The following is a 26359-nucleotide window of genomic DNA, read 5'->3' on the forward strand; positions in this document are numbered from 1 at the left end:
AAATGAACTTCATCCCGCAGTCTGCAGGCTTGAAATCTAGATTTCTTACCAAGAATGAACATGCCTTGTTTGTCGTTTCCTTTTATAGTAATTTTGCAGATTGCCAAACCTACCTCCGCAAGATTGTGTTTGATAGTTGCGGATATCCTCTGCGTTCTGTTTCCTTTCCCTTTCTCGAATTTCCTGTGTGACCGGTGTTCTAATGGCGCTTCCGAGAAGAAACATGACTGTTAAAGGCTTCCGCTCTCAACAAAACCCGTTGGTGGGGAGTAACTACAATGGGAAAGATCGAAACTTTGAAGGGCAGAGGGGTCAGTGATTCGTTCAAGGGGGTGAAGGAGTCGGGTCTCTCTGTGACCACGGAACATGGCATGGTGTCAAGGATGATGTACGGGAAGGTTGTCGGTGACAAAAATTTTCAGATCTCTGAGATATGCAGATTCCTAATGGATATTTGGGTTCCGATAGGGATGATTGACATCTCACTCATGGGAAGAGACGGATTCAGGGCTATATTTAAGCTGGAGAGTAACAGGAACGAGGTCATGTCGAGAGCACCATGGTGGGTTGGTAACGGGTTGCTGCAATTAGCTTTGAGACCAATATCGGAGATGCAAGGAGAGGACGGGCCTCCGTTACCAATTTGGGTGCAGTTGCATGGCCTTAGCTTCGGATGTTTTGAGTATGGAATGATTCTGAAGGCAACAAGTGCGATTGGGAAGGTTGTAGACATACAACTGGAGGTTGAAGGCGTGAACTTACCCACTGATTCGGCTAGAGTGAAGGTGATGCTCAACGTCAACTCTCCGGTGAAACGGTTCGCTAAGATCCAGAGCACAAATGGGCAAATGGGTTCACGTTAAAGTTAAATATGAACTCTTGACGCTTTGTGAAATCTACGGAAGATAACACATTCAATGGGAAGATGTAAATCAATCCGTACAAAAGAGGAAATGAAGGCGGCTACGGAGGATAAGCTTTACAAAAATCTTATAACTTCCCCAATAACCTTCGGAAAAGATCGGATCTTATCAACAAAGGTGTTGGAAGATTTCATGACTCTATCAATGACGGCGAGAAGATCGGGATCAGGAAGTAGATGGCAAGTGAAGGACGGTTCGACTGGGAACCGAAGGGAAGAGGACTTTGTGAAGCCTCTATCCAATCAACATCCTTTACCGGTGGAGAAAATTCATTTTTCAAAAATAAATCAGGAGAAAAACAAGGAGATTTTCAAGGGAAATTTGAAAATAGCAAGAGTTTCAGAGGAAGAAGTTGGTCGTGAAGTCTCCACGTTTCCTAAAAACTCTGAAGGAATTTCCAATCACATGCAACAACCGATGTTTCAAAAGGGTTTGAACAAAGATGCTGGGAATCCGATGATCTGCGAGGCAGGGAGCAAAAACGCAGATCAGGAAGAGGCTACTCAAAGCAATAAAAATAAAAACAAACTCCAATACACCATCGATGAGCAGCAGGGTAAGATACTAACTTCAGTGGAGGCTGGCGGTGATAGAGAACCTTTCAAGACCAAACAAGGAAATGAAAGGGATGAGGAAGAGGGATCGATAGAAGAGGAATTTCTTTTCAATTTTGAGCAACGGAACCTCAACAACAATTTCAAATTGAAAGGGAAAAAAGTCATGGGGGAAGAACCAATCACAGAGGGAACCGAGGGAAGAGAGAAAGAAAAAACAGAAGGAAATAAAGAAAAGGGAAAAGCTGAGGAAGAAGAACTGCTAAAGGAGGCAAGCTACCACAAATCCAAACAACAAAACCTCCAAAACAAAATCATTTTGAGGGGAAAAAAGATGCCGAGGGCCGAACCAAAGACTTCTGGATCCAAGAAAAAAGAAAAAGAAAATAGAAATGGGAAGGAAGGGATCCAGATTGATGGTGTAGGGGTAATGGAAGGGGAAGAGGAAGGTGATAAGATAAGAGATACCAAAATCTTAAAAAAGGTACTGGCAGCAGTGGAAAGATTCAAAAAGTTCGAGCGCGTCACCATCAACTCCCTCAAAACTCGATCGGTTACTCTAGTGACCAATTGCGATTGCCCGAAGACGGAGAAAAAATTAGAAAAGTCCGAAAGTGCAGTTACACCTACAACTCGTGATGCAAGCACACAGACTGATGATCATGTTGAGATTACCCCACATGTGGTGGAACCAACGGATCACAATGAGGTCATTGCCTTTCAAAGTAGGAAGCGCCAAAGGAACACTCCGGAATTCACAGATACCCCTGATTTCTCGCACCTACAACCCTTTGAAAGCCTAAGCCCCCTCATTGATGCTCTACTTAGGGACCCTCAAGATTCTAATGTAATGTTGGGCGATTCATGGGGTTCCATGGAGGCTCGCTATCTTTTTAGTCCAGATTCAGGGATACCTTTGCAACAAATGGCACAAGATCAGTCAATGGCGCACGGTGTGTTTCCTAACCCAGTGGAGGAACCGGATGCTGGCATTCCCCAGAGCTTCTCTCAGGTCTTTCCATATCATAAGTACTCTAAATTTTTTGATTTTTGCATTGTGTTTCTTATCTCAATTCTTGCTGTCTTTAACATTTGGAGGAAAAAATTGGATAAAAAAAATCTAGGAATAGGTTCTTTGCATAATTTTTACTCGTTATTTTGTTGCTCTTGTATATTAGTCCTATATGAGAGTGTTTAATTGGAACCTACTATGCTGCTCCTTTATTGCCTTTCCTTTTTGGTATTTCCTTTTATGTGCAATTGCATGTAAAATTTTCTGTGATCAATGTGCTTCCTGGGGATATAGAAAGTGGAAATCAGCCTGTTTATCCTATAACTCAACCCTTAGATTCATCTTACTTGTTGGAGTCACAATGAAGTTCTTGATTTAGAATGTGAGGGGTATTAATGGATCATTTACCCAACAATGTTTAAAAAATTCATTGAAAAAACATAAACCTAAATTAGTTTTCCTGTGGAAACCAAATGTCAGGATCATGTGAAGTTTGTAGAGCATAAAAAAGGTCTGTTCAGATTTTATATGGTGACTGGGTTTGAAGAGAGTAAAGGGCTGAGAGGGTTGAAGGGGGGGGCTGCTAGTCCTTAACTCAATAAATTGTAAGGCGGAGGTATTACTAAGGGACAATTCAATGCTCCTTGTAAGATGTTGGAGTAAAGGGAGGAGCTATGTAACTTGTTTCATTTACACTCCACCCCAATATTTGGAAAGGAAAGGGTTCTGAGAGACCCTAAGGGATAACCTGCAAAAACTGGCTGAATCTTATGTCATTTTGGACAACTTTAATGAACTCATGGAAGCATGTGAAAAAATTGGAGGAGTGTTTCGACCATCAGGAGCTTTGCCCGGACTGAAAAAATTAATTAATGATGAAAATTTGACTGAAATTTCAGCTCGGGGTGTTCTTTCACTTGGACGAATAAACAAAAACCACCAAACCTGATCAAGGAAAAACCTGTGGGGACAAATGCGCTTTTTATATATAGGGAATCTGGGGGGGGGCCCTACCCAGGGATTTCTCAACCACTGCACTATCCTTCCATTGGTAGGGTGGTTGAGTTTGTTTCCAAACCAACAAGTGGATAAATTACCGGCGGCTGGATCTGACCACAACCCTTTACATTGAATACAGAAATGTGTGGACGGCTCGATTTTGTTTCTACCGGAAAAGAAAAAAAAAAGCAATTGGGCCGATAAGTGGGTAGGCCTGGTGGGCCAAGAACAGGGCCGTTTGAATGGAACAAGAATTGCGAAATATAAACTATTTTTTTAAAACAAAATTATATATATATATATAAACGGAAAAAACCCAAACCCTAGACGTTATGCGAAACCACATTGCTATAAACCCAAACTCGTAACCCTAGTTGTTCTTCTCTTCTGAAAAGTTGCAGCGGTTGGGGATTCGAATCAGCCATGGGTAAGGTCCTCTTCGATGATGGTGTTGTCTTCTCTTAGAACAGAGATCTAGTTTGAGCTTTCTGTGATAATAATCTGATCGATTTGTATCATTGGTTGCAGGTAAGGTTCACGGTTCTCTGGCTCGTGCCGGTAAGGTGAGAGGGCAAACGCCGAAAGTGGTGAAACAGGACAAGAAGAAGAAACCTAGAGGAAGGGCTCACAAGCGGATGCAATACAACCGTCGTTTTGTCACCACTGGTATGAATAAACCTTTATTCTGTTATCTGTGACAAAAATCGGTAAAATAAAATTTTATGTTTCTGATGGGTTCATGCGAGATTTTCTTACATGGTAAACAAATTGATGCTTTGGATTACTTTGTATATGATCTTGTGCGATACGAACCCTATTTTATCAGAAAGCTGAAAGGTTTGGAGGTTAGAAAATCATTAAGTCCATATATTTCTCTGCTAGTGTGCCCCTGGGTAGAGCTAGGAAAGCTATGGTTTCCTATTTGAGAGCTTAAATTTACTTCTTATTTGGGTTTAATTGATGTTTTGTTCTGAGAGTGAGGTTTGTAGGGATTTCTTGGCCAGTATAGTGTCAAATTCAATGTGAAATAGATTTTGCTATTATTTATTGCTTTGTGAATTTTGTACATCTTAACATTTGATGAATATTGTTTTTTGGGATGGTACAGAAAAGAATTTATGGGGGAAGCGATGTAATTTTCTTTCTTAAGACCGTTCATCATCAAATTCTGACTTGTTCAATGGTTTCTCTGTTTGCAGTTGTTGGATTTGGGAAGAAGAGAGGGCCTAACTCATCAGAGAAGTGATCTCACCATGCTTAGAGTTCTACAAGTAGGAGAGAATTCTTCAATTTTGTGTGAATGAGGCCTTCATCTGTTTATTTTGTTGTTGAATACTGGATGTTTAATTGGCTTTTGGTATTCTGTTTTTAAAACTTTGTCGGCTATTTTATTTAATGGAGGACTCAAGAGGAGCATTGCTTTAGCTTACTGATTATTCTTTTGGTGAATTCAATATGGGGATAAGTTTATCTTGTCTTCTCATTCTAATACTGAACAGTGACTATTACATAGATGCTAACTTAAAAGGTAGCCTTTGGTTATGTAATTCTATGAAATCAGCTTCCATAGGATCATGATTCTAGAATAAAAAAATCGTTTGGTTTGAAAGTAATTCGGAATCCACATTATTCAATCTGAGTCAGGTAATTCTATATTTCAAGGTAAATAGGTGATTCTGTGGAAACTATCTAATCACGCACCAAATATCGGCTTGATATAAATAGGCGTGATTCCAAGGAGTCATATTCGATCGAACTATCACTGTCCATTGACGTGAAGAAAGAACCCTCCCTGCTGATCCTTTGCAACTCCAGCGTCTCCAAATCGCTTGGTGTTTTTGGCTTCTGCAAAGATGAAGATCATGTAGTTTGATTGCTTGGTATTTTTGGCTTCTGCATCTTTGTGTTGTTTGGCTTCAGCCGAGATGAAAGGTGTAGCCATCAAATTGGAGTTTTGTAGGTTAGTTTCATTGGGAAGTCGATCAAAATAGGCGGTGGGTTGCCGTTTCTGCAAAGATGAAGGTGTAACCTCCTTTTATACTAAACGGGGTCAATGACCCAAGAAGAGCACTAAAAACGATAAAAAATACGATCAGTCATGAGAATCTCTTCTAAAGCTGAGGGAGTATTTTGAATGAACATTGAAGAACACTTAGGACTAAGTGCCATTTTAGACATCCAATCGGTAGTCTTATTTGCGTTACGTCCCACGTGAGACGTGACAATACCTAATGTAATCCACACCATCAAGCACTAAGCCAATCTCACAAAAGCTTTCTGGTTAAATACTTTATTGGTCTGGAGTTAATAGTCAGCATTATACTCTTCCGTTTGTTCCTTAGATAGAAATGATCTAAGCTTCTGTATCCAGATATTCAAGTTAGCCCTTACTTAATTTGGCAAATATTCATTGGGCATTATTGCATTCCAAGTCTGACTAATACCCAAAACCATCGGTGTCCTTATATTTGTTCATAGCCATAAGCCATGGTATGAAACTGAGGCTATTCTGTTGCCACTCATGCAATATAAATTGTATCTTACCCATGACAAATTTTCATTATCAAGTGGAAACCTTGATGCGCATACAACCTTCTTTGCATTTCCAGCAAGAACTGATGACAATGCTTCAAATTATTCTCCTTCGGGCTTGTCCTTCCTCAATTAATGCCTTTTTTTCTATTCTTTTTTTATTATATCGTTTGGGTCGAAGACAACCTGATATGAATTTTGGACTAGCTTTTGGTAATTTTTCCATATTGAGTTGGGTTACTAGGTTGGGATTTTCTATTTGATGATTGGGATGATTATCCAATTCGCGTTCTGTGTGCTCTGATCTCTCAGTTCCTGATTTCTTGAATCATGGACACATAAAATGTTAAAAGTAAATATATGATTTTGATTAGATGATGTAGGAATTGAGTAGGCTAGCGATTGTATTTCCTTGGAAGTTGGAACTGAGTTTTCTATTTCCAAGGTATGATTTTTTATATTGTAGTACACCTTTGGTTCCTCGTGTCGACGATATATCGTTAAATTCGCCATATATAACAGCCTTTCGTTTGTTTTTCGCCGATTTTTCTTTCGCTTTTTGCCAAGGTGACATAGGGCTTCTAAAAGCTCCGGGGGTGTTGCCCCCACACCCCTGCCGGGGCGGCCTCCCCGGACCCCGCACGCTCACCGGGACCCATGTCCGTCGGCAACAATATGTGAAGCATGAACCATACTCAACATAATTGTATAATGAATTGTAAACTTTAGTACAACTCTTTACTACTTGTGTATTTGTGTTCTCTTTGCATATTTACATTAGTTTATATGAATTTTCCAAACTTCCAGTTTTGCCCGCATATAACTGGACATGTGCCAATTATAAACTTTAGGTTAGGTGATGTTTTAGGTCAGAATAATACTCCCAATGTGTTTATTGGCCTCAAATTAGGTTACACGTCAAATTTCAGGTCAAAATGACCTGAAATACCCTTCAAACAGGGGGTTCGATTTTTCATCGAACCCTTGTCAAAAGTCGGGCGACTTTTGGCGACATGTCGCCTGTGTCGCCAGGGTCCGACACAGCGACACAAGTCGACATGTCGAACCTTGAGCACACCATACATTGATAATACACCTTCTATTGGAAATTGTGATTAAGTTTTGTTTTGAGATCAGACTCAGTCTGATATTCTCCTTAAAAAAAGAAGGCTTCCATAAAATCCTAGTGAAATTATTGGCTGCTGTTACTATGAATTTCTGAGTTTATTGGAAGGTTTGTTCAACTTCAAAATGCTTAGATCTGGGATTATTTTAATATGATGACCTCTAGAAAATTATATCCTAGTGATTTAGAATGGGGCTCTACTTATTGCTACTTCTCAAGGCATCTTCCAATGATCTCTTTGGATTTCCCTCCTGTATATTTCGCTGTTTTGCAAACTTTGGCACAATCACTGTCATTTATACATTCACCCTTGAAGTGTTCACTTCATCCTAGTCTGACCATGTATGGAATTGTTTGGAGGTCAAGGATCTGTGCAGATAGACAACCCCTCGTATGGTGATTTTCCTGGGATGCTTCATTGACTTCTCTCTTAATTTTTTTTTTACGTACTTTTTTACTCTTATATCTCTCAGTGTCATAACCTTCATTGGATGTAGTAGCTGGTTACATTTAGTTGGATAAATTATGGTTGTTGCTGCTATAATAATGTTGGTACTTGAGAACCTAAAACCTCAATTATTATTGCAGCTCCAAAGTTTTTTGTTTTCTTTTCAGTGCCTCCCTGATTTTATGTTTCTGTAAAAGATAAGGAAACAACAAGGTTAATGTAGAGGTAAACTTAAGAGCATTTAGTCCCATTAGTTTCAGTAGATATGGCAGAACAAGTGCGCATGTTGGTGAATTTTTCATCCTTATGTGGATTGCTTGTGCTTCCATGAAGTGATTTATCAATTGGCTCCTGTGTAATAGTTTGGGCTACACAAACTCAAATTTTCACATATGAGATTTGAAAAGACTTTGATGCTGGGTGGAACATCATTATGCTTGCAAGCTGATGGATTAGGGAGACCAGCGAAGCTTGGCAGCAACTATGATGACACTACATCCAAATGGGAGAAGATATCAGATTCTGGAGCACTTGTCAACTAATGTCAGTCTATGCCTGGATATAGATTCAAGCAGGCCGATTGTCACTAATACATGCAAATGCTTGACAGAAGATACATATGACCCTTCAGATCAATGGTTCAAATTTGTCCGTAGCTCAAGAAGCCCCAATTATCTCTTGCCTTGTGATCAACTTCAATTTCATACTACATTGTAAAAATAGTCGATAATAGTTAATAAAATCTTTTCAATGTTATATGTGCAAAGCTCATGCTCTTGACTTCTTGTGTAGTTGGCTTGGGTACACACCAAATCAATCTCATTGTGTTTATATTTTTGTTGTTAGTAGGGTAGAACTGCTAGGCTAAGGAGCCAACAGATTGATGTTGCAATGAGGAAGCATTTTGGAATTTGATGCTCTTAGATGAATTGCTTGGTGATGGTTTTTCATTCTTGCGATGTAAACAGATGCAAGAATCTGCAGATAAAGAATTTACCAGAGCATTAACAACAATGGATTTTTCTAACTCGAGGAAAATACATGTGTGTCTCTCTATGACACAAAGCCCTTGCAGCTGCTCTTCTTTACCTCCTCCAAACAAAAATAAAATAAAATAAAAAAATGAAGACATAATGCAGACTCACATGAGTTAAACAAAACACTACAAAATGATCAAGTGTTTGTTCATTTAACCTGGACTCTATTCTCATCACAAATTGGATAGTTGGCAATCACTAAATATACACGGTTCTTCAAATTGTTTTTCCTTACTTGTAGACATAACACATCATGCACTAGGCCAATGGCTCTCTTATGATATTTTTTTTTAAATGGTTTAATGGAGGAATTGAATTTTATTTCATGTGAATTAGAACATTGACAAAACATAAGATCACACCCATTTTGTTGCAAGATCACCCTTACTATCGGTACATACTAAGCATTTTTTTCATGCTTGTATTAATAAATATAAATTGTGGATTTCATCATATACAACATTGCTATAAAAAGATTCATTAGGTGGATGGGTCATGGTTTGCCTCGAGGTTGCAGGCATGGAAGGAAATATCGCCGAATTTTGGTGATTTCTCCCCCTGGCGAACCGAAACCAAGGGGCGAAACGATCTCGGCGATATCTCGCTTGTTTAGCGCCGAACTGGGGATTTCTAGGGCTATTTTCGACAATAATACCACTATCGCAACACCACCATCCATGGGCTTTAGAAGAGAAAACGTCCTCATTGATGCTCTATCTTTGGAAGAGAAAACTTGACTTTGCAGAGTTTCAGGCAAAGATGGAGGAAGAAGGTGAACAGTAAATGCATTTGAACCACATACATGGTTCAAGTAAGACCATAAAATTATATATAAAAAAAAAAACAATAATAAAGACTAAACATATACATCTCTACATGAGTTGACCGGGGGACATGACTTAGACTCATTTACTATTAGGTATTAGTTTTTTATTTTTTTAAACTTGACAGTGGACACATTTTGCAATGATTATATATTTATATTATATCTTATTTTAATAATACTCTTGATCTGTTCATGGAATCTTACCAATTGCCCATTTCCTAGTTTCCTTATAGTAGCCTTATAAACAATTTAGTCATTGAGAAATCACTAGTCTAAAATTTACTTGCCATGCTATATTGCGTATTTTATGGTTTGGCTCTTGTAAGTGTAACCTAGAGGGAGGGCGGTTGGGGGGGGGGGGGGGGGCTATTTTTAGGTTTATTACATATTTGGAATTAAATTGGAAAATTAAATAAATTAAGCAAATTACAATCACACAACAGAAAGATTTTATTAGGGTTTAGATCATTTGCTTGGAAAAATCTTCTAATGAGTGTCCAACGAGTGATAGGATTTAATCATATGGAATAATTTAATCCAAAGGTTAGGGTAAATCTAATAAGTGCCCTTGGATTAGAATATTTATACATGTCTGAAATATATCATGCATTGGGCACTCATTACTAGATTTCTCCAAGGACAGAAGCCAAATTGATTTTATAGTGGTTCAACTTGAAAAATTGACGTCCACTCCTCTCTTGGTCTCAAGAGAGATTTCAATTAGAGATTTTTTTTTATTTATTTAATACGGTGGATAAAGACTTAAACCCTTATAATCTATATTCACTATGACAAGAGCATCATTTTTCAATCTTAATTTTATCTATAGCAAAAAATTGTTTATTGACAAAAGCTACACCACAATTCTAATCAAGCCTAAATTAGAATTGCAACAAAATTAAAGAGTATAAGAGGTAGGACATTACCTATCAAGAAGTGTGATATTGTACCCATTAAGTAAGTGTGGTGCAAATGAGAATAAATGCCTCAAATGAGATGTGAATGCCCAACAAGCCTTCTGTCACCTCAGCATTGACTCTAAATGATTGCTTTACTTCCTTCAAATGAACTTCAAGAGAGTGGGTAATGGAGAGGCTATGACACAAGGTTTGTGTGAGATTTGAGGGTTTTAGAACGCTAGAGTGAGTGTGAAATGTTTACACTTCGTGGAGTATTTTAAATGGGAGGGTTTGGCTATTCATAGGTTCAAAAAATCCTTTAGTCTAAAGTTTCAATGAATAGAAAACAATCATTTTTTGACTGAAACGGCAAGCCTTTGGGCAAAACGGTGAGTCATTAGAATTGTACCATTGGGACCAAAGACCTTGTCTTTGCTTGTGCGGTGTTGGTTGTTGTACACGACCTTCAAGTAAGTGGCTTGATGAAGATAAGTAAGTTGACATGCCGGTGTTGGCTACTAGCACAATAGGAGAGCTTGCCATTCTAGACAAAACGAATCATTGTTACAAGATGGCGTGCCATTACCAAACGGCCACAATCTGTTTGGCCTTTGTGACATATATTATGCATCAGTTGTTCAAAGGTGAGCTGTTTAGGCTAAATGGCTTGTCGTTACCAAACAAATTGTCGTTTTAGAGAAACAATGAACCATTCTTAATAGCTATTTTCATGGGTTTTTGGTCAAATTGAACTCTATGTCCAAATGACTCTTCCTAACATTCCATAGGTCAACCTAATGATGTGGTGGGTACGATAAATGAACGAATGCATACATACAACTATATCTGGTGTTCTAACTCCAAAGTGCACCTTATCCTCTTAAGCTTAATTCTTCCTTCTTTGTCATTCTTCAATCTTCACATAGCCTTCAAGGGTCAAGTCTTCACACGCAATCTTGGTTAAGTCTTCATTTATGTGTTGATCATTCTTGCTTTGGTTTCGTATTCTCGATTTAATTAAAATAGCTTAATCTAATTTGACACTACTCAATTTAGATATTAGTACCTTGTGTTTCATATCATCAAAATTATTAAAAGTTGATGCTGCATTCCCTAACAGCTCTTTATCTTCATCTAAGAGTCAACATGATGATCTAAAGGCAAAAAATTTTGAGAGAGTAGGACTTGGTTCTTAAAATTTTGTTTGGAGGACCAGAAAGCAAGGAATTTTGTTGATACTGATTGAACCTATACAATTCGTTTTGCAACTTTACTAGTATTTGTTGTTTGGCTTGTGGCTGCTGAAAGAAAAAAAAGAAATCAGGCCGTTTACGTGGGTTGGACCCGGTGGGCCAAGAATTGGGCCTTTTGAATGAGCCAAGAATTGCGAAGTATATATAGATTTTTTTAACTAAATTACAAATATATATAAACGAAAAAACCCAAACCCTAGAAGTTATGCGAAACCACATTGCTATAAACCCAAACTCGTAACCCTAGTTGTTTTTCTCCTCTGAAAAGTTGCAGCAGTTTGGGATTCGAATCAGCCATGGGTAAGGTCCTCTTCGATGGTGGTGTTATTTTCTCTTTGAACAGAGATCTAGTTTGAGCTTTCTGTGATAATAGTCTGATTGATTTGTATCATTGATTGCAGGTAAGGTTCACGGATCTCTGGCTCGTGCCGGTAAGGTGAGAGGGCAAACGCCGAAAGTGGGGAAACAGGACAAGAAGAAGAAACCTAGAGGAAGGGCTCACAAGCGGATGCAATACAACCGTCGTTTTGTCACCACTGGTATGAATAAACCTTTATTCTGTTATCTGTGACGAAAATCGGTAAAATAAATTTTTTTGTTTCTGATGGGTTCATGCGAGATTTTCTTAGATGGTAAACAAATTGGTGCTTTGGATTACTTTGTATATGATCTTGTGCGATACAAACCCTATTTTATCAGAAAACTGAAAGGTTTGGAGGGTAGAAAATCATTAAGTTCATATATTTCTCTGTAGTGTGCCCCTGGGTAGAGTAAGGAAAATATGGTTTCTTATTTGAGAGCTTAAATTTATTTCTATTTGGGTTTAATTGATGTTTTGTTCTGAGAATGAGGTTTGTAGGGATTTCTTGGCCAGTATGGTGTCAAATTCAATGTGAAATAGATTTTGCTATTCTTTATTGCTTTCTGAATTTTGTACATCCTAACATTTGATGAAATATTGTTTTTGGGGATGGTACAGGAATTTTATTTTTTTTTGGGGGGGGGGGGGTTGAGGGATGTAATTTTCTTTCTTAAGACCGTTTATCATAAAATTCTGAGTTGTTCATTGGTTTCTCTGTTTGCAGTTGTTGGATTTGGGAAGAAGAGAGGACCTAACTCATCAGAGAAGTGATCTCACCATGTGTAGAGTTCTTACAAGTAGGAGAGATTTCTTCAATTTTGAGTGAAATGAGGGCTTCATCTGTTTATTTTGTTGTTGAAAACTCTGGATGTTTAATTGGCTTTTGGTATTCTGTTTTTAAAACTTTGTCGGCTATTTAATGGAGGACTCAAGAGGTGCATTGCTTTAGCTTACTGATTATTCTTTTTGTGAATTCAATATGGGGATAAGTTTTATCTTGTCTTCTCATTCTATTCTCATTCTAATACTGAATAGTGACTAATACATAGATGGTAACTTAAGTTTGCGTTTGGTTTCGTAATTCTGTGGAATCAGCTTCCATATGATCATGATTCTAAAATAAAAAATCTAGTTATGTAATTCTATTTTTCAAGGTAAATGGGTGATTCTATGGAAACTACCTAATCACCAAATATCGGCTTGATATAAATAGGCGTGATTCCAATGAGTCATATTTGATCGAACTATCATTGTCCATCGACGCGAAGAAAGAACCCTCCTTACTGATTCTCTGCAACTCCAGCGTCTCCCAATCGCTTGGTGTTTTTGGCTTCTGCAAAGATGTAGGTGTAGTTTGATTGCTTAGTATTTTTGGCTTTTGCATTTTCGTGTTGTTTGGCTTCTGCCAAGATGAAGGGTGTAGCCATCAAATCGGAGTTTTGTAGTTTAGTTTCATTGGAAAGTCGATCGAAAGAGGCGGTGGGTTGCCGTTTCTGCAAAGATGAAGATGTAACCTCCTTATACACTAAACGGGGTCAATGACCCAAGAAGAGCACTAAGAATGATAAGAAATACAATCCGCCATGAGAATCTCCTCCAAAGCTGAGGGAGCATTCTGAATTAACATCAAAGAACACTAAGGACTAAGTGTCATTTTAGACATTCAATTGGCAGCCTTATTTGTGTCATGTCCCACGTGACAACGCCCAATGCGATCCACACCATAAGCCAATCTCACAAAAGCTTTCTGGTTAAATAATTTATTGGTCTTTGGAGTTAATAGTCAGCATTATACTCTTCCGTTTGTTCCTTAAATAGAAATGATCTAAGCTTCTGTATCCATATATTCGAGTTGGCCCTTACTTTGGCAAATATTCATTGGGCATTATTGCATTCCAAGGCTGATTAATACCCAAAACCATCGGTGTCCTTATATTTGTTCATAGCCATAAGCCATGGTATGAAACTGAGGCTATTTTGTTGTCACTCATGCAATATACCTTGTATCTTACCCATGACAAATTTTCATTATCAAGTGGAAACCTTGATGCGCATACATACAACTTTCTTTGCATTTCCAGCAAAAACTGATGACAATGCTTCAAATTATTCTCCCTCGGGCTTATCCTTCTAGGTAGTTGACATATGATAGAAGTTTACCTAGATCGGGCTTCTTGAACACGATGGTCGGACCGGCCACTATCACTATAGTCAAGATAACTGTATTAAAACCACTGGTTGGACCGATTAGGGTAGAATGACTATTTTAGTCATTAACAAAAGCCCCCTAGTCCATTGGAGTCGAGGATAATGTGTTTGACCCAAGGGATTATATTACTCCCGTGTAGGGTGTTATTGATCGGTCTAAACAGGTACCTCCTTTATTTCTTCTTATGTGCTTTTTCATTTCTATGTTTCTTGAGAAAATAGAAGTTGCTATTGCCGCTACGGAAGCTCTTTCTCGCTTCTTATCTTGCGGTTCCCGCTTCACTTTGGCTATTGAATTATCATTGATCGTCCTCTTCTTTGATTGAAGATATTGCCAATTGCCATGGTTACCTGCCCGGTATATGTAGATATATGTTCGACTACTTCCTCCGAGCATGGTAACTTGTCGTATTTACACACTACGGTGTTCGTGATTTATTTGGACACTACGGTGCTCGTGACGTATTTGCACACTATGGTGCTCGTGACGTATTTGCACACTATGATGCTCGTGACGTATTTGCACACTACGGTGCTCTTGACGTATTTGCTTACTACATTGCTCGTCATAGATGTACCGGAAGCCTAAAGTATCTTAGGTCTTACACCTTTTTTGGAAGCCCAAAGTATCTTAGGTCTTGCACCTTTTTTGGAAGCCCTTAGGTCTTACACCTTTCCTGGAAGCCCTTAGGTCTTACACCTTGTGTTCAGTTATTCCCCGAACACGACATTAGTTGAAGTAAATAGATCTTTGTGTTCGATTCTTCCCCGAACACGATGTGAATTGAATTAAATATCTTTGTTCGGTCATATGTTGTGCCTATTTATCATCCAAGTAACTTTGATCGGGATAGAGATTTCAAATAATGGAGTATATGATCGGCACTGCATAATTCGTGTATGCTGGTCGGCTTTGTAAAGAGTCCGACCTTTGTCTTTGTTGATACCGAACATGTGAAGTAATTTTCAGTGTTCGTCATTGCTGAGTATATTGTTCATCATTTAAGCCATGCTATTCGGTAACAAGGAATAGCTTTGTTCGGTAGTACCATATTTTCGATTTTCCAATAACCTTTCTGTATCCTCGACCAGTAATTTTGCTTGTTATTAGATACATGAGTATCCTTGATTGGGATCATATTTAATACTTCTTGGTCGTCCTTATCTGAGTTCCTTGTTCATCATCCAAGCCATGCTGCTCGGTAGGGTATGTTCGGTCACAAAAGCCAAGTAATTGTTCGTCAACAATTGCTCGGTCATAACCTACTTCCCCCCGGGCATGAGAACTTAGAGTATGATGAAAGATCTTTGAAGTTTTCATGCCTAAGGAATTTTAGGTCTTTTTTGCCTAAGATTCGTAGGGCATTCCTAAGAATCTCAGGTCTTTTTCGCCTAATTATATTAGGTCCTTTCTGCCTAAGAATAAATCTTGGGACTTTTTGTCGAAGAATAAATCTTGGGACTTGCTGCCTAAATGCATTTAGGTCTTTGTGCCTAAGTATCTTAGGTCTTTTCCACCTAATTATATTAGGTCCTTTCTTCCTAAGAATAAATCTTGGGACTTTCTACCGAAGAGTAAATCTTGGATTTTCTGCCTAAATACATTAGGTCTTTGTGCCTAGGTCTTTCAAGCTAAGAGTCTTAGGTCTGATCTGCCTAAGAATTAGGTCTTATCCGCCTAAGAAATTTAGGTCTTTCTGCCTAAGAATCTTAGGTCTTATCTGCCTAAGAATCTTAGGTCTTATCCGCCTAAGAAACTTAGGTCTTTTTGCCTAAGAATCTTAGGTCTTATCCGCCTAAGAAACTTAGGTCTTTCTGCCTAAGAATCTTAGGTCTTATCCACCTAAGAAACTTAGGTCTTATCCACCTAAGAAACTTAGGTCTTTCTGCCTAAGAATCTTAGGTCTTATCTGCCTAAGAAACTTAGGTCTTTATGCCTAAGAGTTGTAGGTTTTATCCCCCTAAGAAACTTAGGTCTTTCCTGCCTAAGAGTAAATCTTAGGTCTTTCACATTTTTTGGAAGCCCTTAGGTCTTATACCTTTTCTAGAAGCTGTTAGGTCTTACACCTTTTTTATTTTTGGAAGCCTAAAGTATCTTAGGTTTTACTCCTTTTTTCTTTTTGGAAGCCTTTCTTAGGTCTTACTCCTTTTGATGCCTAAGGAATTTAGGTCTTTTTCTTCCCAATGCTGGTCGAGTAGAGTTATTGATCTAGTCGAGCAGTGTCCTTCCAATGTTGGTCAAGTAGAGTTATTGTGGTCGACTCGTAGGTTTCTAGTATAGTAGTCTTTTAGACTTGTATATCTTGACCTCTTTCATCAAGCATGGCTACTTCTATGCTTTGCGTACAAGGACGTCGAGATGTGAGATGTTTATCTCTCTTTACTCCCCCGAGCATGATAGGTCGAGTCTTTTCTGAGCTGTTATGCTTCATCCAGCTGAGAACTTTTGCTTGTATGTAGAACTCATTTCTCTTGATCATGTATGGTCGATTATTTCTTGAGCTTCCATACTTGTAATTTTGATGATATTTTGCTATCCATGAGCTCAAAGGTTTTGAAAATATTGTATATAAGACTTTTGTTGTTGAAGCTAAATATATTGTTGTTGCTGAATTTCAGTGATGGCTGACTTAAAGAGTAATATTGTTTGATATTCCACATCCAATTGTATATAAGACTCTTGTTGTTGAAAATATATTGTTGCTGCTGAATTCCAATGCTAGTTGACTTAAAGAGTAATATTGCTTGATATTCCACATCCAACTCTAGGTTGTATATGGCGAATAATCCCGATCATGCACTATTAGAAGAATAGTAACGATCATATAGATAAATATGAATTTGAGAGAAAAAGTAGAGCAGTGTGAGAAAATCAATTCAAAGATGAGCGACAATCATACCTACCTTGAAACCACAATCTATCGTGATTCAAGGAGTCTGGGCGGAAAATCTAGAGTTAGAGTTCAAATTGATCCGTGATGTAATCGCCCGGTATCAATTCATCTTGATTCCAACCGAATCTTATATTCTGCAATTTTTTATATAGGCGCACCCATAAACACAACACATAAGTAAATTAAGTATTGAGAGGTAATTTTTTCTCTTCTGGAAAATTTGTCATGCATTGGCTTCTAATCATCAAAATTGGATTTTTGGCCATTTTAGATAAGTTATCCTTTCAGTCCTAGTTCCCAAGAATCGCTGGTGTCAAAGACAAACCAATAGTCAAAGACACAAGATCATGAACTAGAAGCCAATAGAGCTTCTCATTATCGCAAACCACAAGTCTTATGTGTTTTTATTTCATCACCAAATCCTTGTTCATGCGTTTTGTTACTGTATACAGAAGCCCATTAGAAAGTGTTAGGCCTCATCCACCAGGTGACGGTGGGCTTCAAATATTGATCCGAGCTTGCCCCTTTGTCTCGAATGGACTAAAGGGAGAATCTTCAAGGAAATCCATAGAGAAAAATAGATGCCATGTTTTATTTGGGAATGGGGAGGCCCCACAATTGTTGTTGTCACTTTAATATACCATCACCATGTTCTAGGTGTGAGTTTGTGAGTCGAGGAAGCCCAAAAAGATATAAGCTGATGATTTGAGCAATAGAAGAATCTTTGTGAGCGATATCGATACGCAACAAAAGGGAATGAAGCCTCTTCAAATTTTGAATCATTTCTTCTTGAAGCAAAGCCCTATAGCTAAAGCGTTTGAATGGATCTGCTCTCTGCTAAGCTTTGAAGAGCGATGAATCAGGTGGGCTACGATGAGATTAATAATAGCCCCATACCAATTTGGTGAAGTTTGATAGGACTACCATTTTTGTTCTTCAACATAGCTGTAGATTTTGTAGGCAATATATAAGAGGAGCCGATCTTGGCATTAGATAATCTTCAGATGTTGTTATTCAATATCATTAATTGTGCGAAGGGGTATACCGTTGTAATTCCAATGAATCCATTCTTGCAAAGGTTGTCCAAGGATTGTTGCTGCCTCTTCTTCTTCTTCTTCTTATTGTGTTGACACGCACTTGAGTTCATAGATTTTGAGTATTCGGGACGTCTTCTCCGGTGAGTTTCGTTTGTGATTCTTGGCCACAAACGTTGGAAATCGAAACACATTCATAGCTCCTTCTTTAGTTATATCAGAGAAACAAGACTCCCTGATGGAAGTGGAAGTGGCGAACACGTGATCGCAGACTATCCTTTTGTCGGAGAAGAGTGACTTCATTATAATCCTGACGGCGTTGAAACAGGTTTTGATCTTGAGGTCAAGAATTTCCCAGTCCATCTTTGAATCTTTGAAGAAGAGAGCCGCTCGATTCCTAGCTTGTATAGAGCTTCGTAGACGATAGGTTTCCTCATTACCTTGAAGATCTTGATGCACTCTGTGCCATAGCTCGAGGAGATCATGAGATCCGACATGGCAAGTGCGGAGAATTGCTCGACCTCGGAAATTGATGCGCTGGCGTCCTGAATTTCTTCCTCAGCGTCGACGTCGTCTTTGTAGTCAGAGATGTTCGATCTAGCAGAGGCGCGGTGGTGTTGGATCGAGTGGATACAAATTCAAGATCGAGATGGTCGCGATTGGTGGAGAGATATTGATATAGTTCCTTCTGTGAATGCTTCATAGCGATCTCTACCAGGTTATGAGCTCGAACGAGCTTGGTGGAGGAGGAAGATAACCGAGAGGCGGAGTAGTGCATAGCACATGGGAAGGTAATTTCCTGCATGGTAAATCCAACCAAATAACAGTGGACGAAAGATTCTTCCACCCGGTTTCAGAGGAGCTCGAATGGATTTCAATAAACTTATAGAGGGTGGTTTTCCATAATCCCCAAGATTGTTGTGGAGTTTAATTTCCATAAATTCCTTAAGATTGTTATGGAGTTTGATCAGCGGTCCGCAACGCCATGATCTACTCGAGCTGCTACTCAACAGCTTTTGTGGGGACGTTATGAGTTCCTTTAATGTTGGAAAACCCCTTAACCGCCGACGATTGAGAATGGGGGTGACATTGCCAGAGAAGACAAACGAGTGTTGGAACCTCCACTTCGTTGTCTAGGAATGTACCGCGCTTTGGGAGAGAAAATTCCAAATCCATATAATTCTCTCTTACGCGCATTACCACGTTACCATGAACCAATGGGAATCAAAATATGTTTTCAACCCGTGATTTCTTACAAAGAAATTCAGGATGTAGAAGACAAGACCTTATCCACGGAACCGGATGATTAAACAAATCACCCAAATGAACAAAATAAACCAAGATCTTGTGCAATATAAATTGAAAGACAATCACAAAGCAAATAAACAACAAACCACCACAAGAATGAAAAAGAAATGCAAACAACACACAAGAATTTTACGTGGTTCACTAATCCGAAATATTCGAGATTAGCTACATCCACGGGGAGGGATTTCACTATTTTAATCTTCAAAATAGTACAAGATTTGAGTGTGATACAATGTTACCTCAACCGGTCACATAACCTCTCAAAGCTCCTTAGAATACCCTTCCACCTTAAGCTCTTGAAGAAAACCCTTCAATCCAAGCTCAAGCTTCAATGGAGTTGCAATGGAGAAGAACACAAGAGAGAAGAAACCCTTTTCTTGCAAAACCACAAGAAGAAGAAGACTCACAAAAGCTAATCCCGTTTTTGGACAAAACCCACTTTAGAAGTCACTAGAAACTCACTTTTTCTCTCTCCATTTACCTCTCCCAAGGCCCTCTTAATGATACCAAACACCTACCCATGTTTAATACTAAGTGGGACCCACCAAATTCAAATTTGAATTCAAACAAAAGATAAAGTGATTTTCATCACTAAACCCAACAATCTCCACCTTGATGGAAATCACTTACTTGTCGAATCATGTTTCTTGAAACCAAGAGAAGATAGACACCAATTCAACTTCTCTCCTTGGACAACCTTGGTAAGCATATCCGCCACATTCTCATTGGTTCCAACTTTTAACAATTGGATCCTTCCGTCTTCAATGACTTCTCGAATGTAATGATATTGTACCAATATATGCTTTGTCCTCTTGTGATGTACTGGGTTCTTGGCCAAGTAAATTGCACTCATATTATCACAAAACAAATGCATACCTTTTGATTCAATGCCAATCTCACCCATCAAACCTTGAAGCCACACCGCTTCTTTACAAGCTTCGGTTGCCGCCATGTATTCCGCTTCGGTAGTTGATAATGCCACCGTCGCTTGAAGCTTTGACATCCAACTTATTGGACCATTTCCATACTTGAAAACATACCCCATTGTAGATCGTCCCTTATCACGATCATCACAATAACTAGCATCCACATAGCCTTGAATTTGCTCTCCACCTTTGCTAAATGTGATAGAGTAGTCACTTGTGCCTCTCAAATATCTAAGCACCCATTTTGCCGCCTCCCAATGCTTCTTTCCGGGATTTGCTATAAACCTACTCAACACACCAACCGCATGAGCAATATCCGGCCTAGTGCACACCATTAGAAACATCAAGCTCCCAACTAAACTTGCATAAGGGTATCTTGACACCTTGGTCTTTTCATCTTCCGTACTTGGGCTATCATTGGAAGATAATTTGAAATGTGATCCCAATGGAGTTGAAACCGCTTTTTCTTTACACTTGCCAAACTTCTCAAGAATTTTCTTCACAAAAGACTTTTGTGAAAGTGATAAAGTCCCATTCATTCTATCTCTTTGAATTTCAACTCCAAGAATTTGTTTGGCTTGACCAAGATCCTTCATTTCAAACCTCTTGCTCAAGCACCCTTTGAGCTCTTCAATTTTAGCTTTATCCTTGGACACCAAGAGCATGTCATCCACATATAAAACTAAAATCACATATGAACCATCATCAAATAACTTAATGTATAAACAATGGTCATATTCACTTCTTTTTGTAACCAAGACTTAAAATGAAAGAGTCAAAAGTTTTGTACCATTGTCTTGAAGCTTGTTTAAGTCCATATAAGGACTTTCTCAACTTGCACACGAGCTTCCCTTTGCCTTTCTCAACAAATCCTTCCGGTTGCCTCATGTACACCTCTTCAAGAAGTTCACCATGTAAAAACACTGTTTTTACATCCATTTGTTCAAGCTCCAAGTCATGCATAGCAACAAGTCCAAGTACCAATCTAATAGTCACCAACTTCACAACCGGGAAAAAGACTTCAAAGAAATCAATACCTTCCTTTTGTGCAAAGCCTTGAGCAACAAGCATTGCCCTATACCTTCCCACCTTGCCATCCACCCCTCTCTTGAGTTTGTACACCCATTTACAACCAATGGCTTTTCTTCCTTTTGGCAATTCCACCAAATCCCATGTCTTGTTCTTTTGAAGTGCTTGAAACTTTTCATTCATTGCATCCTTCCAATGCTTTGCATCATCCGCATTGATGGCATCAAGAAATGTACTTGGTTCTTCATTTAAAGCCACCAAAGCTCTAAGACTATTTGGATCAACACAATCTTTGTACCTTTCCGGCAAACGAGTTTGTCTTGTTGGCCTTCCTCCCAAAGGTACCACAATTTCTTCTTCAACACCAACCGGTGTTTCTTCTTGAATTTCTCCTTGTACATCTTGATTATCAAGATTTATAACATCTTCATCATGAGCATCCTCATTTGAAGAACTTGTAGGTTGCATGTGAAATTCATGAGTATCCTCAACAATTGATTTTTCTTCATCACATTTCTTTTTCACCCCCTTAATCAACATAGAGGATTCATCAAAATGTACATCACGACTTATAATGATCTTATGGGTATTTGGATCCCATAACCGATACCCCTTCACATTCTTAGCATATCCTACAAAAATGCACTTCTTGGATTTTGGATCAAGTTTGCTCCTTTGACAACTTGGAATCAAAGCATATGCATCACATCCAAAAATGTTCAAATCCGAATAATCACAAGGAGTTCCATGCCATACCTCATTTGGAGTCTTTCCACCCAAAGTCATTGAAGGAGACCTATTCACAAGATAGCATGCCGTCAACACCGCTTCAGCCCACAATTCTTTCTCCAAGTTTGCATTGCTAAGCATAGCCCGAACCCTCTCCATCAATGTTCTATTCATGCGTTCCGCCACTCCATTTTGTTGTGGAGTATGCACAACCGTATGATGCCATACAATTCCTACTTCCTTGCAAAAATTACCAAATTCATTCTTTGCATATTCCATTCCATTATCCATCCAAATGTATTACACCATGGATCATCACACCATCCACAGAAATTTCAGAAATAATTCCAAGCAAAAGAAAAATCGGGCAATTGTACGTGTTGCATTGTGCAGAGGAAGGTGCGCTGACAATAATATCAGCTCCTTTCATAAACCTCACTAAGGTCCACCTCTAACTTCCAAAAATTAGACCTATACAATGAATTATTGTCGATAAGTTCATTGTATAGGTCTCCGAATATGTTTAAGTCGATGTCCCCTATTGCTCCTAAAACTTACATTGCGTATCTACGGAAAATTAACCCATTTACTGATACGAGGTGGACCAGTAGAGCTAGCATTATCTGCCTCATATTTCTTTTGCTTAGCTAAAATACTTTTAAGGTTAAATTTTCATTATCATGTGCTACATAGATAAAAGATCGAAGAGTCAACAATCAATACCAAACACATTAGATATAGCATTTTCAAATTTACATTTTATTTCTAAGATGATGAGATAAGTACATCAATCAGAAATTGCCTGCTACCAGACGATGCATCATCTAGATGAAAAATTGTCTTTCATCATTTAAAACAGGATAAAAAAAAATCCAAAAATGTCTCAGGTTTCAATTTTTCAACATCCAATATTTCTAATGAATACAAAAAAATTCCCCAAAATTTCTTAAAACAACTTATACTATAGATTAATAATCGAATATTGAAATCTTAAAATTAATAACACATTGATCATCATACTATCTACTGAAATTTTAAAAATAACTAAAGGCAAAGGAAAAATTAGGCTCTAATACCAAAGGTAAAAACTACAACAGAGTATACAATCTACTTAATGTTGAACTCTAGAACCAAAATAATCATGTTCTTTGTTCAATCATGCGGAAGAAGAAAAAATAATAATTTCAGACAAAGAAAAAACTAGGCAATTGTACGTGTATGCATTGTGCAGAGAAAGGTGCGCTGAAAATAATATCATCCAATTTGGTAACCTCACTGAAATCCACCTCTAACTTCCTAAAACATAATTACTGCTCAAGTCGATGAGTTCATTGTACAAGTCTCTGAATATTTTCAAGTCGATGTCTCCTGTTGCTGCTAAAACTTACATTGGGTACCTTCGAAATATTAACCCATTTATTGATATGAGGTGGACTAGCAGAGTTGGCGTTCTTTGCCTCATATTTCTTTTTCTTAGCTAAAATACTTTTTGTGTTAATTTTCCATTAACCTGTGCTAGATAGATAAAAGATCGAAGAATCAACAATCAATACATAACCCATTAGATATAATATTTCTAAATTTACATTATATTTCTAAGATGATGAGATAAGTACATCAATCAGAAATTGCCTGCTACCAGATGGCGCGCCGTATAGACGAAAAACTATCTTCCGTCATCTAAAACGGGATAAAAAAAAACGTCCAAAAATGTCTTAGATTTCAATTTTTCAACATCCAATACTTCTAATGGATATAAAAATTTCTCCAAAATTTTTAAAACAACTTCTACTATGAATTAATAATCAAATTTTGAAATATCAAAATTAATAACACATTGATCATCACACTATCCACATAAATTTTAGAAATAATTACAAACAGAGAAAAAACTAGGCTCTGATACAAAAAATAAGAATTACAATAGAATATACAATCTACTTAATATTGAACTATAGAACCAAAATAATCATGTTTTTTGTTCAATCATACGGAAGAAAAAAAAATGTATAACACCATGGATCATCACACCATTTATAGAAATTTCAAAAATAATTTTAGACAAAGGAAAAACCAGGCAATCGTACGTGTTTGCATTGTATAGATGAAAATGCGTTAAAAATAATATCAACCGATTTGGTAACCTTATTGAAATCCACCAATAGCTTCCTAAAATATAATTGTTGTTCAAGTCGATGAATTCATTATACATATCTCAAAATATGTTCAAGTCAATGTCCCCTGTTGCTGCTAAAAATACATTGGGTATTTTCGGAACATTTACCCATTTATTGATACGAGGTGGACCAGCAAAGCTGTTATTTTTCGCCTCATATTTTTCTTGCTTAGTTAAAATACTTTTTTAGTTAATTCTCAATTAGCCTGTGCTAGATAGATAAAAGATCGAAGAGTCAACAATCAATACATAACACATTATATATAACATTTCTAAATTTACATTCTATTTCTAAGATGATGAGATAAGTAAATCAATTCTAAAATTGTCTGCTACAAAACGGTGAGCCGTCTAAATGAAAAATTGACTTCCGTCATATAAAAGGGATCAAAAAAGGTCTAAAAAGGTTTTAGATTTCAATTTTTCAACATCAAATACTTCTAATGGATACAAAAAATTTCCCTAAATTTTTTAAAACAACTTCTACTATGAATTAATAATCAAATATTAAAATCTCAAAATTAATAACACATTGATCATCACACTATCCACAGAAATAATTATGGACAGAGGAAAACTAGGCTCTGATACCAAAGGTAAGAATTACAACAGGTATACAATCTGTTTATTATTGAATTGCAGAACCAAAATAATCATGTTCTTTGTACAATAATGTGAGAAAAAAAGAGTATAACACCATGGATAATCATACCATCCACATAAATTTCAGAAATAATTCCAGGTAATCGTACGTGTTTGTATTGTGGAGAGAAAAGTGCGCTAACAATAATATCAACCTAATTGGTAACTTCACTGAAGTCTTACACTGGGTATCTTCAGAACATTAACCCATTTATTGATACGAGGTAGACCAGCAGAGTTGGCATTCTTTGCCTCATATTCTTTTGCTTAGCTAAAATATTTTTTGGGTTAATTTTTCGTTAGTCTATGTTAAATAGATAAAAAATTGAATAACCAACGATCAATACAGAACACATACACATTAGATATAGCATTTCTAAATTTACATTCTATTTCTAAGATGATGAGCTAAGTACATCTAGTGGCGGAGCCACGTTGGGACCGGAGGGGCCATGGCCCCCCATATTTTTTGAAATTGTAAATATCCTTGTTTTTCTCCTTATTTCTCTATCTTTAAATGTGAAATACCACTATTTGGCCCGGTCCAAAAATTATAAATAAAGATTTAAGATAAAGATGATGGGTACAAATGTCGTTCATAATCTTTATCTAATGGTTATCATTAAATCCCTAATTTTAAGGATTAAAATGTTAAATTTTAATTAAAAACTAACTCACGATCCATGAATTTCTCCTTATATATTCTCCTATTTTCATTTCTATTTATTCTCTCATGAATCTCCTCTTGTATTCCTATTTTTTCTTTTTATTTTTTCTCACATGTCTCACAAAATATTGAAGTAGTTAGCAAACTTTGGAATTTTCCTAAATCTTCTCTACATCAGGTATTCACTCTCTCTTTCTCAAATTATTCCTTTCTCTCTTTCACATTCACAAATTTTTTATTAATTTACTCAATTTTTAATGTAGACTCCATATTAAAATATAATAATATATTCTGAGATGGGACCTATAGTGGGTACCACATTGGCCCACATACATTCGACCCCTCCCAATGTTCAATCCTGGCTCCGCCCCTGAGTACATCAATCATAAATTACCTACTACCAAACGGCGCCGCTGTATAGACGAAAAATTGCCGTTTGTTATCTAAAATGGGATAAAAAAAATAAAAAATAACATCTAAAAATGTCTCAGGTTTCAGTTTTTCAACATCCAACACTTTTAATGGATACAAAAAATTCTTCAAAATTTTTTTAAAACAATTTCTACTAATGATTAATAATCAAATATTGAAATATCAAAATTAATAACATCATTAATCATCACACTATCTATAATATTTCAGAAATAATTATAAACAAAGGAAAAACTAGGCTCTGATACCAAATGTAAGAACTACAACAGAGTATATAATCTACTTAATATTGAACTCCATAACCAAAATAATCAAGTTCATTGTTCAATCATGCGGAAGAAAGA

The 26359-nt window shown here is 37.4% G+C and overlaps 3 protein-coding genes across 3 annotated transcripts; all 3 read left to right on the forward strand.

Annotated features, from left to right (window-relative positions):
• Positions 1 to 278: 278 nt before the first annotated feature.
• On the forward strand, positions 279 to 863 carry LOC149011474 (uncharacterized). Its single transcript, XM_089162668.1, has one exon. The coding sequence runs from the start codon at positions 279 to 281 to the stop codon at positions 861 to 863; it is 585 nt and encodes a 194-aa protein (XP_089018794.1).
• A 2945-nt stretch (positions 864 to 3808) lies between these two features.
• LOC149011475 (small ribosomal subunit protein eS30z/eS30y/eS30x) lies at positions 3809 to 4917 on the forward strand. Its single transcript, XM_089162759.1, has 3 exons — positions 3809 to 3915; positions 4017 to 4154; positions 4688 to 4917. Exons 1-3 carry the CDS (start codon positions 3912 to 3914, stop codon positions 4732 to 4734), a joined length of 189 nt encoding a protein of 62 aa, XP_089018885.1. The 5' UTR covers positions 3809 to 3911; the 3' UTR covers positions 4735 to 4917.
• A 6880-nt stretch (positions 4918 to 11797) lies between these two features.
• Positions 11798 to 12967, forward strand: LOC149011476 (small ribosomal subunit protein eS30z/eS30y/eS30x-like). Its single transcript, XM_089162877.1, has 3 exons — positions 11798 to 11909; positions 12011 to 12148; positions 12695 to 12967. The coding sequence occupies exons 1-3, from the start codon at positions 11906 to 11908 to the stop codon at positions 12739 to 12741; spliced, it is 189 nt and encodes a 62-aa protein (XP_089019003.1). The 5' UTR covers positions 11798 to 11905; the 3' UTR covers positions 12742 to 12967.
• The last annotated feature ends 13392 nt before the right edge of the window (positions 12968 to 26359 follow it).

The sequence above is a fragment of the Hakea prostrata genome, chromosome 7 (genome assembly GCF_041222555.1).
Source record: "Hakea prostrata isolate BN-2017 chromosome 7, UWA_Hpros_2, whole genome shotgun sequence".
Lineage (NCBI taxonomy): Eukaryota > Viridiplantae > Streptophyta > Magnoliopsida > Proteales > Proteaceae > Hakea > Hakea prostrata.